Raw genomic sequence first — 20,755 nt, 5'->3', positions numbered from 1 at the left:
GCACACCAAGTTCTATGTATTTTATTCTGTGGAATTGTATTTCTCTTGATGTCATGCAGAACATTGTACGAATTGAAGCAACACTTTATATATAAATAATGAAGCCAGAATTTCTGGATTCCAAAGGTTTTTTGACTTCAGACAGTTCCTAAAAAATGAGTTCTCAAGAATTCAAATGCCAATAGACGCATAACCTGTGAGATCAAAATGAAATAGTGTGATCATACAGTCAAAGACCATCTTTTATTAGATGTCATATGACATCAGAATTTAATTTCTGTTTGATGCAGAGTGTAAGTTTTAGTGTTCCAATTGTAATTAAAAATCTACCAGCAATACAAATTATCCAGAAGCTTTTAAAATGCTCTGGCTTACTTTATGTGCAGTTATTTAACTTCAACTTTCAGACATTTCTCATTCATGTAATTATTTGTGAGTTTGAAGAATAATACTGTACAGCAGTTTGGTGACCTGCATATGTGTTTGGATACTGTGACCAAAAAACTTCCCTCTCAGCTAAGAAGACATCTGAATACCACTTCCTTGTAGATGTGTTTTTCTCTTCATCACATTTGGGCTTCTTTTCTGGCTCCTTGCTATATTGACACACTTCCCTTGCCTTGGATGAAGGAAGCTAGCAGTGAGATTTGCAGCTCTTCTCAGTGCAGATGCTTGGTAAATTTGCTTGTCATTTTATAAGCCAAATTACACTCTAAAGAGGTAGTCTGAAGAAGGTATTTGGATAATTGTTGCTATTTTGAGAGACTGAGACATCATCTCTTTTAACTTTCACACTGTTCTGGCTTATAGTGGAAATGCAGTCAGGTGATTTTTAAGCTGTTGTCTGACACTAATATATGTTTATTTATGTGCTAAAGTCCAGTTTTGCATTTCAACCCTTTTTTTTTCAGCAGGAAAAGGAACTGGATGAATGATTAGAGATAAAATAATACTGGTAATAGAAAGATTTATGAAAACCATTGCAGTTTTAGAAGCTTCTGAAACGTTTTCCCTAGTGATAGCAGACATCTTCTGTAGCACGTCTAAGATTCTATCAAACAAAACTTAAGTTTGTGTATTTCAGAAGATACCTGTTCGTACATTTGGTGTTTGTCTTGGTTAGAAAAAAGTTGTTTTATTAGTACAGAGAGTTTTCTTAGACTGTAATCATATGAAAAAGTCACATTTATATTAGACCATTTAAAGTCCTTTAATCCCAATGGAAGACAGTGTAGAGATAGCCATAGAGATTGCTATGGAATGAAATACACATAGGTGAAAGAAGTTTTGTAGAGACTGTAGAGACCACATTGCAACCCTATAAGTCATGTGACTGGAGACCAAAAATCTCTAGATTATGCAACTTTAAAATCTATCCCATAAATGATAGCTGTGGATATAACAATCTTTTTTTTTTCTCTCAGTTTATAATATGACAAGTATTGTGAATTATGAATCTGTAATAGAATGACTGTTGTGGACACACTTCGATTGCCAGAATGTGCAGAGGCCCATCTTGAGATTGCAAAACAATGATGTTACCTTTGCTTCATCTGGGGCTTCAAAATAAATGGTTTGTTAAGCATCGTCCAACCTTTATGTTATCTGATATTCAGAAATTGAGAGATAATGGCCTCATTGGAAGTGCTGTGAACATTTTGTGAGGTATACAGTTGAAAAACTATTTTACTTTCTTTGGCCTACTGACTGTAGGAAAAGAAACATCAATTCTTTTGCATTTGCCTGAGAGCTAGACTGCAATGTTTTCTTAGTCTGACTATCTGTGTCTTTCACAGATAGTTTTTGGCAGTTTATTTTGAATGGTGGCGATAATGATGCTGAAGAGGGGCAGTAATGCATCTTTTAATAGCAGTGAAGTTCACTGACAACTGTAAGACTGAGTTTCGGGGCAGAAAAAGGCAGCTTGTTCCAAAGGTAACTGCTTACAATTCTCTATTGACTTCAAGTGATAGCTCAGAGACAAACACAGTGGCCATGAAACAGTGGTGTTCCCCAATACTCAGTGTTGGGATCAGGCCTGTTTAGTATGCTCCTCGACAACCTGAATGAGGGATCAAGTACACTCTCAGCAAGTTCACAGATGACAGAGTGTTGATGTACTGGAGGGTAAGAGGATTCTGCAGAGGGATCTGGACAGCTGAATCAATATATAGGTTGAGGCCAATTGTGTGAGGTTCAATAAGATGGAGTGCTGTGTCCTGCCCTTGGGTCACAACAACCCAATGCTGCACTACAGGCTGGGGGAAGAGTAGTTGGAAAGCTCCCTGGTGGGAAGGGATCCGGGGTTGCTGTTTGGCAGTGGCTGAACATCAGTCAGCAGTGTGGTCTTGGTGGCCAAGAAGGCCAGTGACAACTTTGGCTTGTATCGAGAACAGTGTGGCCAGGAAGATCAGGGAAGTTACTGGTAAGGCCATACCCAAATCTTGTGTTCAGTTCTGGATCCTTCACTTTTGTAGAGACACTGAGGTGGTAGAGCAAGTCCTGAGATGGGCAATGAAGCTGGTGAAAGCTCGAGAGTAGGGTTGGAAGAGCAGCTGATAGAGATATAGAGATATTCATAACCCCTGTGGATATGGCACTAAAGGACATGATTTAATGTTGAACACAGTGGTAGTGCTGGGTTGATGGTTTGACTTGATGATTTCAAAGGTCTTTTCTAGCATTATGATTCTACTATTCTAAATAAGAGCAGTAATCAGGTTGTGCTACAAAGGCATCTGAAATGCCAAGGAACTAGTGAAATGCAATGCTGTAAAATGTTCCACTGATACTTCCGTAAAGTGTAAAACTCAACAAAACTCTAAACCCAAAGCTTAGTATAGGCACTTTGGCTCATTTCTGAATTTTAAATACTACTTCTAAGTGTATACTATAAGCAGGGTCAGCTTCGAAAAAAAGAATTTGTCCTTTTCTTGATAGACAATAGCAAGACAGGCACAGTCAAAGAAACCCAAATGGGATCAAGTTTTCCTAGGGTTTTAAGTACTCTGATCAGAAAAGTAAGTAATTTGATATTAAGTATATGTTCTGTGACTGAATTTTTCCATGTCAGACTAATGTGAAAAATTTCCTTGTTGACAAAATGATATTAAACAAAAGTTCTGGAAATAGACTGAGTTATTAGTGATACTTACTTATGTTCTGTTATAAGGGGGTTGTGGTCAGTGAAGAGTCTACTCAGGAGGTATATTTGATAAATCCAGTACACCACTGATGGATATTGCATATCACTTAATTATGGAATTCTTTTACTGTCTTACTAATTCTCAGTGGATTTTCTAAACGGCAGTTGAAACCATGGGAAACTCTTGACTGAATCAACACTTTTAGAATTACTCTAGTATTTTTGACATTTGAGTTTAACCCTGTGGTAGAGATTTTTCTTCTAAGGTTGATTAAATGAGTTAAGACCATCTTAAAACAGCACATGCAGACGTCTGAAGAACTTAAATGATTTATGACATAAGTTAAAGGACTAACCTAAGGAAAGAAGTTTCTACAGTTTTTAAAAATATGTGTAGTAATTGCTACAGTAATACAGATATGAAATCCAAGATAGTTCAGCTGCCAGACGTTATATTCCAAAACTAATGAAGTTTAGAGATCTCAGGGTTTTATTCTCGAGTGGACACTCGATCAACCTTTTAGTTTATTAATAATGTGCAATTTTAGGCCTAAGTTAGAGTTGTGACATACAAGTTTGCATTCAGAGTGATAGTAACTTTAATCCTCCTGCTGTACTGAAATTTGAGATGATTACATTGTTCCAAGACTGGGTATTTCTAGATACTAACAGTATTTTCAGTGATGTAAGCAGAGCTTTAGGTACTGTACCAAACACAGCTATCAATTAGAGGTCTCTTTAAAATTATGTTCAAAATTGTGAGCTTGAGCTGTTCCAAGATAGGGTGTATGACCTGTGGCTAAAAATTATAAACTACTTTTTATAAACATAGGAGTTACTTTTAAGCTTATGCTGTAAAGACTTTTCCTCACTATTCCAAGGCTGAGTTATTTTAGAAACATCGAAGCTGATTAGGCCACTTCAGATCTGAGGAAGGCAAAAGGGAAAAATCCCCAACAGCTTTAGATGTTTGCTCTTTGCATATGATCTCTGGGGCTGGTGCTGCTGCTGCTGCATGAAGCCACTGGCCAGGAACCCAGGCTCCCTGAAATTTGTTCTCAGCTCTCCCACAAAGCTACTGGGTGATTTCAATCCTGTAATTTTGAGCAGCTTTATGGTCAGCTGTGGTACAACACACAAGAAGGGCGGAGGTTGGGCAGTGGCTATAGCCATGTTCATTTATCTGTTACTAGAGCTGTGCCTGCAAGTAGGAAACCTCTCGAGACTTCCTCCGGTAGAGAAAATGTGTGTACTTTTGCCTTTGATTGTTCCCTGGTTTTCCAGAGATCCTGGCCAGCAATAGGTAGGCTGAGCTTCTTCAGAATTTCACTGTGATGCTCTTGCCCTTCCCAGCAGCTCTGGCTGCTATTAAATTACCTCGGAACAGAGCCGTCCGGGCAATCACTTTTTCTCTTCACAGTTTATTTCTCTACAGTCTTGTTCCTAAAGGAAGAAGACTTTTTTGCCCCATAATTTTAGGCTGATATGTATGGATTTATGCAAAGAACTGGTAGGTCTAGGGGTGGGAAGGCTACAAGGGAAAGTCAAAGGACACTTCAGTTATTTTAAAATGCGTAACTGTGGGTTCTTGTACCTCATGGGTGTGGAAGTATGGCTGTACTACAGTAGATCACAAATGCAGAAGTATAGAAACCACTTAAATCATACCAGGACTGACTGGCTTTTCTGTGGCTATGAGGTGGAAAAATGTGCGTCGAATTTCAGCTTTGGTTATGGGAGACACTGCAGTAGCTTGGCCTGCTCTTGTGCAGGACGTTTTTCTTTGGGCTTAAGTGATAATTTCAAGGATTGTCTGCTGTTTTTTCTCCTCTGCTTTTTTGGTTTCTACTCAGCCTGTATGAACATCTGTTTCTTGTTTTGTCTTGGTTTTTTTTTCAGAATCTGTAGCATAATGATGACAACTACTTTGATTGTGGATTGTCATTGGCCCTTGCTGAAGAAACACTTTCTTAATCAGCAAGAATGCATCAAATAGCATGGCTGGAGTCAATAACTTTTTATATGACTTTAGATCCCTACTTTTATGAAATGGTGTCTGCAATAATTTTCCATGGCCTTGACCTACGTCAACATCTACTTTACCAACTGTCTTCACCTATTTTTATGGTGAAAAGTTGATATCATGAGTCAAAGAATAATAGGTTAAGAAAATAGCTGTCATTTTGATTATGATAAAAAAATGACAAAATTCTTCTTAAGATAAGAAGTCAAATTTTTGGGGGAGGGTCTCACTTTTGTTACTGTACATAGTTAGCAAGAGGTGTGTCAATAGTCTTCATCATCTCTCCTGCACTTCTGAGTAATATCTTGGGTCTCTTGTTCACTAACCTGGGTATAGCCCTTGGATATTAACATATGCTCCTCCCTTTTACCCTAAATCATTGATTTCATTGCAAGGTGGAATGTAAAAACAGAATGTTGTCAAATGATACATTTAAGAAGAGAAAACTTCATGACAGGACAAATAAGATGCTGACTTGTTTTGTTAGAAACATGGGATCATAGAATCATTTGGGTTGGAGAGTACATTAAAGATCATCTCGTTCCAACTCTCCTGCCATAGGTGTGAACACCTTCCACTAGACCTGCTCAAAGCCCAGTCCAACATGGCCTTGAACACTTCCACGGATGGGGGCATCCACAGCTTCTCTGGGCAACCTGTTCAGTACCTCCCCACTCTCAGAGTAAAGAACATTCATCTTACCTAATATCCCTTTCAAGTATGTATCTAAACCTACTTCCTTTCTGTTTAAAACCATTACCCTACATTCTATCACTAGACTGACTCCTTGATAATGACACCTTCCCCATCCTTCCTGCAGATCGCCTTCAAGAACTGGAAGGTTCCCAAAGATCTTTTCTAAGCTAAACAATACCAACTATCTCAGCTCCTCCTCAAAGCAGCAATTCTCAAGCCATCTGATCATCCTCATGGCCCTCATGGCCTCCTCTGCCTATCTTATGTTGGGTACTCCAGACCTGGATGCAGTACTCCAGACAGTAAAGTCAAGGAGAAGTGTGTTTTGATATAGCCCAGCATACAGCTGACTTTTTAGGGTGTCTATGCAAGTTGCTGAGTCATGTCCAGTTTTTCATCCGCCCATATGCAGAGCTCATTAAACCTGTATTGAGGTTTAGGATTACCCTGACACAGGACCTTACACTTGGTCTTGCTCACCTCACAAGTCTCTCACTGTCTCTCTGGATGGCATCCCGTTAAGATAGGAGCTGTTGGAGCAATTTTTTTTCTATGGCCTATTCTGGCACACCACAATCTCATATTCTGTCTCAGTGTGCTGTCCTCACTTCTGTCCTTTTGTAGCAGGGTCTTTCAGAACTCAGATGTATGGGTGTTGAGGGTCCTTAGGCAAGTAAAGAATGAAGTGTAACAGATGCAGCATGAGACCATCTAACTGGGAGGGAGGATGCTTGTCCAGAGCAATCTGTCGGTAGACAAACTCTGAGTAGCAGTGCTGCCATTGCCTGTTTTCCATATGAGCGCCTTTTGCTGATCTGTTTACTGGGTATTACCTTTCGTGTCCTCTGTCTGCATTTTCTCTCTCTTTTTCTTTTTAATCTGTAGTGTTCCTGTGGCACCTCCTCTCTTGTTATGCGAGGAGGAACTTCCAGTTTCTTCTGGTAGGATAGATGGAGGTGCAGGGGGCATCAAGGGTTACTGTTACAGTTTCAGTCAGGAGTGGCAACTTCAGGATATCTTCTTCACAGACTGCACACCCACACCTTCACATTGAATTTTGTCATAAAAGTCACGGATTCTGGTATGAAATTCATAACTTCAGAGTAAGAAAATTTTTTTACCCCAAGCATGCTTTTTCTCAAAATGGAAAGGATTATACCTTCAGCTTACCTGTAACTTCTGCTGTATAGTAATGGCATTTTCACATATTTGAGTTGACACATTTTTAATAATTTTGAAATGTTTATTCAAGCAGATCCTCTCACAGTATATTTGAAAAAATTCTCTTTCACAACAGTGTTTGTATGTTAAAAATCATGCTGCTTTGATAAATTGGTGTGGGTTTTTCCCAGCATGTAAGTTTTGTTTTTCATTTATCAAATTTTTTATTTCCACAGTTTATAATTCTGGGTGAGGGAGTTCTTACTGCAGCATACTGACATGGAGCTTTTTTCCCAAGAATTCTGTTGAATCAATGAGGCTAAAAATGGTAGACAGTAGTTTTGATTCACACAGAGATAACATTTAATTTCAAATTCTGGCACTTAAGAGAGGAAAATAGTACTTGAGTTAGCTCAGAGCAGCTTTATTGCCATAACATTATTCTCTACAGGTCTGTGAAGAAGAACTGCATCAATGCAGAGAACAATGTTTTGAGTCCTCAATTAAGGAGACTAAAATGCTGATTTTTAAAATAGTTTAGTCTCCAGTCTGGCTAGGCTTTGATTTGTAGACACTCAGGAAATGGAACTTTTGAGTCTGAGGTCAATGGGAAAATGTCTTTTGCTACCTCTCAGTAAGTGTTGACTTTATGGAAATGTTAAAATGAACTTAATTTGCATAGGCTCACCCTTTGGCAAGAAATGCGAATCTGTATAATTAATTACTCCAGAAATGTTCTTTTTATACAAATGAGCTCCTTTCATACAGAATCAAACAAATCCAATATATACCAGGCATTCTACAGTGATTTATAGATGAATACCCATAAAATACTCAAAGGTAATATGTGTTACAATACTAATATAACTTACAAGTCTTGACCTTGTTTTCATTTATGAACTTAGAAATCGTACAATGTTGAGTAAACTATTCCATTTAGGTAGCAGTGATCTGTAAACAAAATTGTATGCATTGACTTGTCAGATGAGTATATTGTCTTCCATTGATGTTTAAATTAAGTTCTGAAAGGTGGTATCAGTATAATCTCAGAGCAAAAACAATCATTCAGCAGATCTCAACATAAGGGATTTGCTAAATGCCTTCCAGGCAAAGCTATAAGTAGGACTACTGGGATGTTTTAGGTTACTCTGTCTAGCATCCTGCATTGTCTCCCTCATAGCTGTGCATGGTCATTGTCTGAGAGTGGTCAGTTTAACTTCCCCCTTTCACTGATGTGGTTACCTGTACCATACAAAATGAGTCCTAATATTTTACATCAGGCTGTCTAGTTTGAAGAAAAGGAGACTGAGAAGCAACCTCTACATCTTCCTGAGGAGGGGATGGAGAGATAAAGATACTGATTTCTTCTTCCCGTTATCCAGTGGCAGGGCATATGGGAATATGGTTCATAGTTGCATCAGGAGAAGTTCACACTGGACTTTAGGAAACATTTTTTAACCAAGAAGTTGGTCAAAGAGATCAGTCTTCCTAAAGAGGTGCTTGATGCCCCAGGCCTGTCAGTGTTAAAGACACATTTAGACAAGGTCCTCAGTACTGTGCTTTAACTTTTGTTCATCCCTGAATTGATCAATCAGTTGGACTAGATGATCATTGCGGCTCCCTTACAACTGAAATATTCTACATGAGTCTAGTCTATTCCATCTAAACACTTGCATTCCATCATTAGAGAGCTACCTGCACTCTCTTCCCATATGCCTACTTAGGCAAATGTGCTGTTAGCCCACATAATAATTTGTATGAAATTAAATGGCTGTTTACTTAGAGTAATTCTATTCATACATAAAATTGTCATTAAGTCTTGTGGGAAGACAAGAAGTTAATGTTTCTTTCGCTGGGTTTGAGTCTGATCATGCATCCAGCATGTAGTAGCGCCATGCCCTGTAACTGAGTCTTTTGTTAAAAGGTGATAGATAAGATATAAAAGTTACTTGCATCTCACTAAAATATAACCACCTATTACACTATAGGCTTGCAGATTACAGTAATTTCACGATTATAAACCGCACTGAGTATAAGCTGCACTCTCAGGTGCCAGGAACTTTTCATTATTTGTCCGTATATAAGTCACACCTGATTATAAGGCGCATGTTACAATACAGAGTGTGATAAAAGGTATCTATTCTATCACCATCTGTTGACGGTGGGGGAAGTGATCCTTCTCTCCTCAGGAGATATTCTGCTAATGGGCCATCCATTGAAACCAGGCAGGACATTGTTCTTTATCTTTTCACAACCCATCCTTCCTCCAGCGAGTCATTTTCTGCTAATGGCCCATTGAGTCCCACTGTGTGACTGATAAAATCACTTCATCCCATTGGAAGTTGCTCCAGCCAGGGCGAAGGGCCCAGCATTTCTTACCAAGATAAAAACAGAGGTTTTGGGGACACTAAGGTAGTCCCTTTCTCCACTGGACTCCAGAGGAAAACCGGATTTTTCCACATCAACACTGGACCTCCAGAGGGAAACTGCACCTTCTGCAGGACCACTGCTTCAATTGAATTGCATCTGTCACTGCAGGAGGATGCAGCCACCGTTTAATGGGACTGCTACCAACACCCTGCCTGGTGGGATGTCAGGTTGTACTCTGACTTTGTCAGGGCTTGGAGTTTGTCTCTTTGTAGTACTGTATTTCTATTTTAATTTCCCTAGAAAAGAACTGTTATTCCTAATTCCCATATCTTTGCCTGAGAGCCCCTTGATTTCAAAATGATAATAATTTGGAGGGAGGGGATTTACATTCTCCATTTCAAAGAGAAGTTCCTGCCTTTCTCAGCAGACACCTGTCCTCCAAACTAAAACAGCAACTTTTTGTTCTTTGTCCGTATATAAGTTGCATCCTATTATAAGCCGCCCTTTGGGTTCAGACCAAAATTTTAGTCAGTCGTGAAATTACTGTAACTCGATTGATACAAAGACTTGTATAAACACATGCATATACATAAAGTGAAAATTCTTTATGTGCCAAATTATGTATATTATATGTATGTATATTCCAATAAACTGGAAGTGTGCAGTGCTGCAGTGTTTATGATTGCTTGGATTAAATAACTGAACGTATTCTCCATAATATTGTCTGAAATAAAAGAAATGGAGAAAAGAAATTAATTATTTTTGGAGGCAGCAATGTATGTGTGCATCAGTCTCCACCAGTACTCTGCTGCCTCTATATTTGAAACTTTTTACTGATCAGCAGATATTTGTAGCTGAATAGGCAGTAATCAATAGAGACAACATGTCATAGTTAATGAGTAAAGGGTTTGGCTAAGAGTTTGTCTAGTCAGGAAAACTCCTTTCATTTTATCCATATAGAAATGGTATTAGGTTGCTGAAGTTCTGCTTAAACTTACCTGTTGTGCAGGCTCCAGGAACGTGTTATACTTCTTGGGCTCCATTAACAAAAGAATGATGTTTTGCCAAAAATCCTCACAGTTATTAAATGTAGTTCCTATAGAAGCCCTTGGTGCACAGGAGTCCCTAACGCCAAATTAGATCCCCTGGGTCTCTGATTTATGGCTCCTCGAGGTAACAGTAGTGTTGGTGAGTTCTTTCATTAATGTTCATGTATCTAAACTAGAGGTAGTAGTGGCAGAAGGTTTACAGTAATTTCACGAATACAAGCCGCACCAATTTGACTAAGATTTTGCTCCTAAACCGGAAATGCGGCTAATAATCAGGAGCGGCTAATACAACCTCAGAAGTGGCTGCCAGAGTGCTGAGCCGAGCAGCTGCAAAGTCGGCATTTTGCGATTGTTACAAATCGCTACTTTGTTGCACCGCGGGTGGAGCCTGGCTCCCTGTAGGCAGCACGGGGGGCAGGGAGAGAGGCGGGAGAGCTCTCTTTCCTCCTCTGCCACAGCCCAGGGGAGAGACGGGGGGGGGCCCGGCGCCGCCATTGCCGCGGCCCGGGGAGGAGAGGGGGGACCCGGGCCGCCCCTACCGCGGCCCGGGGAGGAAGGGGGAAGCCCGCGCCGCCATTGCCGCGGCCCGGGGAGGAGAGGGGGGACCCGGACCGCCCCTACCGCGGCCCGGGGAGGGGGGGGGAAGCCCGCGCCGCCATTGCTGCGGCCCGGGGAGCCGACGGGAGCCCCGCGCTGCCATTGCTGCGGCCCAGGGAGGTAGGGGAAGCGCGCGCCGCCATTGCTGCGGCCCGGGGAGCCGACAGGAGCCCCACACAAGCCATTACTGTGGCCCGGGGAGCCGACGGGAGCCGCGCGCAGCCATTGCCGCGGCTCGGGGAGCCGACGGGGTGCTTTGTCCCCGCCCGCCGCCGCCGCGGCAGGAGCGGGGAAACTCCGTCCCTGCCCGCCGCCGGCGCCACGGGCGCGGGAAAGCTCCGTCCCCGCCCGCTGCCGCTGCCGTAGGCCCAGGGGAAGCTCCGTCCCTGCCTGCCACCGCAGGGCAGCGCTGACCCGGGGTGACCGAGCCCAGTGGCAGCGGCGGCTGGCCCCGAGCTGCAGCACCGTGCTGGACCACCTGGCCCCGTCAGCGGCCCCTAGCGGGCCGAGCCTGCACAGCCTTAGCTCAGCCAGTAAACCCCTCCCTCCCGCGGTTCTGTTACTAATTGCACGCGGGTCCTCGCTGCGAACGACAAAGCGGCTTATATTCGGGTGCGGCTTATCTATGGACAAAAACCGAAATATTTGCCAACACCCAGAGATGCGGCTTATAGTCAGTGCGGCTTGTATTCGTGAATTTACTGTAATTCCCTTCTGCTGTGTCTGTCTCATTGGTTTGCTTTGTGGACATTTCTGCAACATTGTCAGATCCTTAGATTACGTTGGTGGTAGGCATGTTCAATTCCTCGCAGCAGTCTCAAGACCGGAGTGAGTTACCAAGCAAGGCATGGTGTGGTTTTAGCCTGTGAAGTGTTGAAACTTGTTGTCTTACCACGTTCTCAGCATGGTTAACATACTCACGTGGTTAATTCCTTCAGCAAAGGGTGAGTCAAGATAACAGTAAATATTCTTGCAGCATGGGAACTTGAGGCCCCTCAGTCAGTTGAATGTGTTTCTAGTACTGAGACCCAAATCTCATAATAAGACTTGGAAAGTGGATTTGTATAAGCCCTGAAAGCCATGGTTGTTTTTTCAGACCAGTTGAAGCTTTTCTGTTAATGACTGCTAAATAGTAGTAACAGAAGAAGTAAGGCCTATGGTCTGTGGCAGTCCAGGCAGGTGGGGAGTCAGAGACCAAACAGTACATAGGATGCCAGTCTCTTGGTTTGTGATGTGTTGGGAGGTATGGGTTACCTGCAGGAAAAGAAGCTTTGAAGAAAAATAAGCTTCTATTGTGAGGGTCTGGAAAAGAAAGCATATATTAGCAGCAGAAGTCAGGAGAACAGGGTTCATTATTTAGTTAAAAGTCTGTTTTTTCATGGATGGGAGAGCTACAGTAATTTCATGATTACAAGCCACACCATTTTGACCAAAGTTTTGGTGGAAACCCAGAAGTGCGGCTGTAATCCGGGGCAGCTAATATATTAACAAAAATATGATATCTGCCCTTACCTGGTAGCGTACCGGTCCTGTCCCGAGCAAAAATGTTTTGATATCCATGGATTCCCGTTGTTCCGACAATGAACCAATCAGAGAACAGCTTATTGCCTGACTGTGGATAATGGCGTTAGTGGTGGGGCGGGGGGTATTATCGGGGTGAGTTACCTCAGCGAGTTACCTTGGCAGTTTGATAAAAGTACGTGATTTTTCTCTGTACTTTTTAAAGTGTTTTCAGTCTTGTGCGGCTGCGCAGCTGGCCGTGCTCGCGCGGATGAGCGGGGTGGCTGTGCCGGTGCGGAGGAGCAGCTGCGCTTGGAGCTCGGCAGCTTGCCTGCGTGGCTGAGCGGCTGTTTAAAGGCAACACGGATCTGTTGGGAATGCTCGCAAAATGACCAGGCTATTGTTCATGTCTTTTTTGGCTTGTAAATAAAATTTGCAGGGTACGCTGCCGCAGCTATGGTCTGTGTCTTTTTTACTTGGAAATAATGTTTCCAAGGTCGCCACCTGCCAGTTAGCCCAGTGATCCCACGATTCTGTTACTAAATGACAACTTTGTGAAAGTTCGCCTAATAATTGGGTGTGGCTTGTGTGTTGACAAAGACATCAACGTTGCTGACACCCCGGAAATGCGGCTTAAAATCGGTGCGGCTTGTAATCGTGAAATTATTGTAGTTAAGGGGCTTGTTGATCCCGGTTTAAAGCAACCATTAGGTTTAGTGCTTAGCAAAGTCTTTTGACTCAACTTTCTCTGACCTTTGCCCAGACATGCTTTGTGTATCCTACAGGCCTCAAGACTGAGACCCATTAGCTGTCACCTCCTGCAGAGTACTCCCGGATCCAGTCAGATCTGAAGGGAGCTGTTCGCTCCTGTCCTATTGTGGGGGATTTTGAACTGTACTGGAAGAGAAGAGAGAAAGGCACACTGCCTAATTTCTCCATTCTCATAGAACCAGAAAGCGACTAATGATTGCTCCTAGAAGATTTAACAGAGAAATGAATTTTAGTGTCATCTCTTATAGTCTGTGCTTTTAGCCTGCATTTAGCATCTAGAAGAATGCTTTTGATCCTGAAGTTAGTTCTTGGGAACGAGAAAATTTAATTTCTTCTTTACAAAAAAAACCATGAAAACCATCCAGCCTCTATAAGGACTATCCTAGGAATCCTCTCTGAGCAAGTTCAGAGATGTCTTTCTGCTTTTTTTTCTGACTGAGGAGTAGAGACCAGAGAGCTATGGTATGTCTCCCTAAGGATTTGAAGCTGCGTTGTGAATGCACAGTAGAGAGATTAGCCTAGTAAAGGAAAATATTAGTACTGTCTCTGACTAGTGGCAATCAAATATGTGAGCTGAAAGTAACTTACTTGATATATTTGTATGTTTGTGTGCATACACAGATATTCAAATAGCACCAATAAAAGGTGCAGAGTTGGCTGCTACGACAAGACGGCTGTCTTGCTTGGAGAGTTGCAAATTGAATTTTTGTTGTAATATCCCTTGAAACAATTCAGCAGAAATATAAGCTGCTAGATGTGTGTGAATATACCATGGGCTTTTTCTGTGGTTAGTTCGTATTATTTGCGTTGATTGAAACTAGCTCCCATTTAGAATAACTAACACAGAAAGAGCTGCAGAGTCTTCTGTGCTCTAAGGCTGATGTCACTTTTAGTGTCATCTTTCTTTGGATGTGTCATGAATCTTTGAAGAGGTGTCAGACAGACAAAAATAACTTTCAGAACTAGATTTTTAACCCTTACATTTCTTTTCTGGTTTCAAGCTCATTTTTGTGTTGTTTTAATGAAAGCTGCTGCTCAGTATCCAGCTATTTCTCACAGGGGAGTGCTTAGTGTAAAATAAAATTCCAGAGTGCCTCTCTGAGAAAATCTTGAAAAGGAGTCACTTTATTAAAATAAAGTTTAATTTTGCTTTTTTTTTTCTTTCCAAGTGGCGAAGGTGATTTAGATATTGGTCTAAAAGCAAAACTTTTGAATATATTTTTTAATGTTTTTGTTTTAGGGAAGAGAAAGCTAAAAATAAAAACAAACCCACCCTTTTAGAAATTCAATTAATTCCTTGTTGTAATATGCTGTTAGATTTTGTGTATGAGTTTTTATAAATTCAAAAGAAGAGTAAGTCTGATAAAGAAAAATCAGAAAATAATAGTATTTAAAAGCTGATACCGCATGACGTCTGTCTAGCAGGGTATTTAAGCAATTGTTTAGGTAGATTTGTAACATTAGCTAAATTGCATATAATTAAATATTCCTTAGTGAGCAGTATGTCAAGGTGATCTGCACGATATCTACTGCCAAAATGAACTCTTTAATATGAAATATGCCTTGGAGTCTAGTAATGAGAACAATCCTAAGTTTTTGCACTTTTATTGATAATCTCTACAGAACCATAACATTCTCCATATGTTTTCCTGGTTGACAGGTGGAGTGGATACAACAGCAGGTGGTTAAAAGAAGGATAAAGAGGGATTATAAACCTGGTGGTACCCAATCCACTTATTTTAATGATCCCAAGTGGCCAAGCATGTGGTACATGGTAAGTACATGGAGGGTCATTGACTGCGTTTCATGCTAATATTTAGTTGTCTGGTTCAATATTATAAAAAGGGATGGAAGAGTATGTTTAGAAAAAGCAGATTTGGGGATTTTTATGTAACTAATAAAGGTTTGTAAACTCCTTAGAAGTATTACAAAAAATTTGTGGTGAGCTCTGCGGAAGGAAGCATTTATTGCATATATCTCATTCAATGAGAATGGAAGGAACTTAGCCACAACTTGTGAGAACCCACTTGTATTTAATACCTAATTCACTGTCCCAAACATAAATGTGTTTTGTCCTGAAACAGAAGAAGAAAACCACTAACAGTGACCATTCAGTGTTATAATTACACTCTTTTTAATAATAAACAATTTAATGATTGAAAAATGGTTTGCTTATGCTGTTTCCTGTCTAACAGAAGTTGTATTTTTTTCTTCAACAAATATTTAAAAAAAAAATTTTTTTCTGGCCTGGTAATCACAGTTAAAGCCTAGAGTGAAACATTTTACTCATGATATTTTTAAAAATATCCTCATTTTTGCCAAGTGACTATCTTAGGATTACTGAATGGTTTGGGATGAAAGCGACCTTTAAAGGCCTTCTAGTCCAGCCTACCTTTCAATGAGCAGGAACATCTTAAGCTAGATCAAGTTGCTTAGAGCCCTGTTTGACCTGATCTTGAGTGTCCCTGGAGATAGGGCACCTACCATATCTCTGGGTAACCTGATCCAGCATTTCACAACTCTCCTTGTAAACAATTTCTTCCTTACAGCTGACCTGAATAAAACCTCTTTTGGTTCAAAGCCATTGCCCTTGTCCTATGGCAATAGGTGCTGCTAAATAGTTTGTCCTCATTTTTCTTAATGATCCTCCTACAAATATTGAAAGATTGCAATAATATCTCCCTGGAACATTCTCTTCTCTGGGATAAACAATCTCAATTCTCTCAGTCTATCCTCATAGGAGAGGTGCTCTGGTAATAGATACTTATAGCAGTTGCTTCTAATTTTATCAGAAATATAGCAGTCTCTATTTGAAAACCAATTGTGTTGTCTAGCCACACTACCTCACAACTGTGCCACAATTGCCAGTCTAACAACGGACTTCAGAGCATCAAATGGACCTCACTGTTTTGTACAACTTTCATAATTCCTCATTTCTGTCCCAGTGGGAAAAAATTCTGACTTTCAGACCGTCTGCGAAGGGACCGTTCTTGACTGGTTGCGTTTACATCCACCAATTAACTCCATGTATTTGCAACATCATTAGTGGTTGTAGTTTTATAACATTTTATTGAAAGGTATCAGTAAAGTATCAGTGGCCATGCTATTTCATTAGGGAGAATAGCTAAAAATATGCGGGTGGGTTGACTTCAGGACTGACTTGGGACATAAAAGATATCCTCATATGACTGTGTTTGTGATTGTTACTATAACTGCTTTTGTTAATCTTTCTTAACTTTGTAAGGTGAAGGGAAAAAATTAGTTCAAGGTTGTTTAATGGTTTCAGTCATTGCTATGCTGGAAGAGGTTTTAGGTTGCTGGCTGCAGACATGTTGTTGAGAAAGTAGTAAGAGTAACAAGAAATTACTCTTGAGTAATTTCTTGAGAAAGTAATAAGTAAACTATCATATAGAGATTTGCATTAGGATTAACAAGTAACTTCTTTGTGGGTTGATATTGATACCTTTGCCCCTTGAACTGGCATAATTTCTAACAAGGCCATAAATGCAGCTCAGATTTGTTGACAGAAGTCCTTTTATTCAAAGACTTTGTCAAGTCATATCTGATCAATGTTTTCCTTCGCAAGTACCACTTCTTGTAATTTTCATTTTCTAGGCTAGAAATAATACATTTTTGTTTGTTGATATCCATGGCAAAAAGTTACAAGAGAGAATCAGGCATTCTTTCTCTTTTGAGCCATCATTATGTTTAAAAGAAACAAAAGGTTATTTTCTTCTGACTTCCCTCCCTCAAAACAAGGAAAGTTGGAAAAAACCTAACTTCTTAAGCATAAGTTCTGAATCTTGAGGCATCCATGCTTAAGAGTAAAATACAATATTTTGATGGGCTAATTAGTGTATAAAACTTTACCAATCCAACTGTTATTCAAAAGTGCTCAGAACAAACCGATATCAAAAGAAAAAAATTCCTAGTTAACATCCTCTTCAAAATTTGGATTCAGAAGATAAGTAAGTCCTGTATGCCATTCCCAGAGCTCAGCTACCTGCATACCATCATGTTAAATCTGATAAATTTCTTCTCTTCCACTGATGTTGACAAAATAACCTGTTGGCCAATAACTGGATGAATTATATACAATCAGTTTGCTGATTTTGGCCGAAAGAGGTTGAAGTCAGCTCTTCTGTATTCTTTATTTTGCTTAACTTGGAGCTTATAGTAAACAGCATCTTCAGAATGACTGAGGTGGCTTTGTGCCTAATCAATTTCACTGTACCTGCCAGTTGTTTAAATGAGTTTCTTTATCTTGTCTAGGGAGATATAGAATATAGCTAAGTATATGTTAATATAATAAAGTAAATATGTAATTTAGTTAGAGTAAATATGTTAATATATATTAAAAACAAGAGGTAGTAAATATATTTTAAAAAATAGAAATATATGCAAAGTTGTGGTTAATATAACTAACCTTAGTAGACTTCAGTCAGAGTACTGTTGTTGATGACCATTTCTTTTTGTTCCCCACTTCAAGAAGAGCTTCCTAGTGATAGGCTGAAACTGGAATCTCACAGGCATGAGAGGCACAGCTTTCTGCAGTTGTAATTTACCTCTACATGATGGTGGACTCCACTGCATGGGTTTTGTTATTTTTTAAAAATAAGAAAAACATACTAGAAAAGCATAATGAAAACACTGTTTAGGTTTTAAAAATCTTCTGAAAACACAATCTAATAGAATTCCGTAAACCTAAGAAAACACACAATGTCTGGCTGTGCTGTTTCTCCAACAAATTGTGAGAACTAAGTTCTAATTCTGTGGGCTTTTCACAAAACTGGACTGCAAGGACAAGCAGATCAACAAATGCCATGTGTTTTAGGGCGTTGAAGGTGGAAGAGGATTATAGCAGTGCCAACAACATGCATGAGACTGAACCACAGTGGAAATGAGCATTTACCAATTACTTGGTGAATAATAACAAAGTAATTTCTTGGATCAAACAGTTATATAATATTGTTGCACAATTATAGATGTAGAGTCATGTACTGAGGTTTTTTAAAAAATGTTGAAGGTAAAAGATTTTCTGAGAAGCCTCATTAGTCATTATTGGTCATGAATCATCACATTTATTGGTATATTTTCACTGTAAGATTTCTGATATAAACAGGTCAAATGTAATTTTTACTGCAGTTGAGAGCAATTCATACAAGGTGGTGTGTGCTGAATTACTTGCATCTAGGGCTTGCTGCCTTGAGCTCTGATGCTGAAACCAAAACCCAGGGAAAATTGCTTAGTTTTCACTTTCTGTGAGGACTATGAAGCAAGCACTGCTTTGAGCTTCAGTGAAGTGTCTGATGAACCCAGCTTACTTCATTTCTTCAGAAAATTCCTCCAGTATGCTACACAGTGCTCTCCAGTTACTCTTGCAAGTTCCCAGGTGAGTTACACTAGCTCACAGGGAGGGACAGACCCTTCTGCTCCCACACAGTGTAGTTAACTCTGGATGGCAGCCAGAATGGGATTAATAAACCTTTATCAACAGTGAGTAATGTGCATTTCCAAATGTCTTGTAGCCATGAAATAAGGTGGAGGTGACGAGGTAGGGGAGTTGCCTCCCTTATGTCACTGATGAAGTCTGTAGGGAGTTGGCTTACTTGTGCCTCTTCTCCCAAGTCAAGCAAGTGGCAGAGCAAAGAAAAAGATTTTGCATCCCTGGCCTTGCCATTAATGAGTCAGCTATGGTGGGTGGGACTGTGAAAGGAGACAGAGGGACAGAGGAAGGAGTGACAGGAGCCTGATGAGATGGGCTGGAAAGAGGCGAAAGAAGAAGGAGAGGTCACAGTGTATCTGAGTGCTGGCCCAGGTATGGGGAGACAGAATTCCAGAAAGAATTTCACCTGCCATATGCTAGCACCACAGCAAATGAATACATGTCACTCTCCTTTACAACCTCCTAAAAGTTTGTTTGAAAGCTAAGGAAAAACCTCACTCTCTTTTTATTGCCCTCCCAAGAACTGTTCTCTCCTTTCCTCTATGGAGTGGAAGCCAAATGTTTGTTCTTTCTGAAGTGGCGTGGCAAACTTGAAAGTGTTTTGCAATATTTTGTAAGTTGGTTTGGTTGTTGCATGGACTTTCATACTTTAGGGTTTTATTGCATGTGTTCTACAAAGTTAAGAAGATGATCTGTGACTTAAGGTCTGCAGAAGTGCTGCTAGAAAGAACCACTCTGCCTGCCAAACATTACCTTGCAAATATTCATGTGGAAGCACATATTTTGTTGTTCTCTGTGGACAAGACAGAACAATAGCAATACACAATTTGACCTAAATTAATTTCCTTTTGGAAGACAATAGCATACTTTAAGTAATCAAAAGCCTGTAGAAGTGGATTTATCCATACTTACTGAAAAGAGATTATTAACGGAGATAGTTTAGCAAGATTAGCAAATAGTTTGAAGACAGACAGACTAGATAGGCTTTTTGGTCTGTTCCTTTGGGATATTCAGTTCTTGCTCCTAGATAAGCACACCTGGAAGTGCCCAGAAACACAAAATGGAAGTCAGCATTATGTGGGGGTTATGCCAGCATTTTCACTGAAGCAGGAAGCAATACCAAAATAATTTCCATGCTTGCTTTGGGAGAGCTTTTCCTGTGTATCAAAGATTTGGTAATAAATCATACAGCAAAAGCACACATTCCTCTGCCTACTGACTACTGTGATTGTATCTTCAGAATCAGGTATCCACTTCTATCTTTCCATAATTTATTTTAAAAGAAATTTTTTTTTTTTCTGGGCAGCAACTAAGTCGCATTAAGAAACTGTAGGCACTTGTCTGTATAATGTTCTTTGTGAAATATCATATATGTATAATAGTATAGTATATCATATAGTATAATATGTATAATATGAAGTATTCTCCTGCACTGCTTTTTTCTGAGTAGTTTTTGCAGTTAGTAAGGAAATTATAATGCCTCAAAATCTTTGCTTAATTTCTAATGACACTTGATAAGTACCTGCTTTTAGTTCTTGTTTGTCATACTGAGGCACATTCTGGCATATTTCAGTTTTTGTCTTATATTGCACTTCAGCAGGAAAACCATTGGTGTATAAACAGAGATACATAATTACCTTGAAGTAATTTTTAATTTTTTTTAAATTGTTTTGAATTGTTTTTCCTCTTTACAAAGGAGAAGGAATCATTACTTTCTAAGAGCAGTTTTCAATAGCAACTGCTTAGTTAACAATCCACTTCTCATATTTTTAAAAATCAAAATCAGGTAATGTCAAATAGGAAAACAATTTCTTACACCACTCAGTACTGAACAATCTATTAATTTACTGAAAAAAATGAGAGGTAATTTAATTAATAAAAAAATACTGATTTGTTTCAAACTTTGTATCTTGGTTTGCTTGCTGTTTGCATGCTAAAATTGCAGATGCTTCAGGAAAGGTATATCTACTTAACTAATATTTTGTGCATTTTTTTCA

General features: G+C 39.8%; 1 protein-coding gene across 4 annotated transcripts in view; it reads left to right on the top strand.

Moving 5' to 3' along the window:
* PCSK5 (proprotein convertase subtilisin/kexin type 5) overlaps window positions 1-20,755 on the top strand; it is a 264,705-nt gene that overhangs the window by 39,672 nt on the left and 204,278 nt on the right. For all 4 annotated transcript variants that reach the window (XR_004420644.2, XM_033084735.2, XM_033084736.2 and 1 more), the window contains exon 3: window positions 14,973-15,086. Coding sequence is in view for 3 of the 4 variants with exons in the window: in XM_033084735.2 (XP_032940626.1) it covers window positions 14,973-15,086 (114 nt within the window). In the remaining variant the exon portion in view is untranslated. The remainder of the gene's footprint in view (window positions 1-14,972; window positions 15,087-20,755) is intronic.

The sequence above is a fragment of the Catharus ustulatus genome, chromosome Z (genome assembly GCF_009819885.2).
Source record: "Catharus ustulatus isolate bCatUst1 chromosome Z, bCatUst1.pri.v2, whole genome shotgun sequence".
Taxonomy (NCBI): Eukaryota; Metazoa; Chordata; class Aves; order Passeriformes; family Turdidae; genus Catharus; species Catharus ustulatus.
Note: the sequence above shows the minus strand (reverse complement) of the source record. Positions and strands in the feature narration are given on the sequence as shown.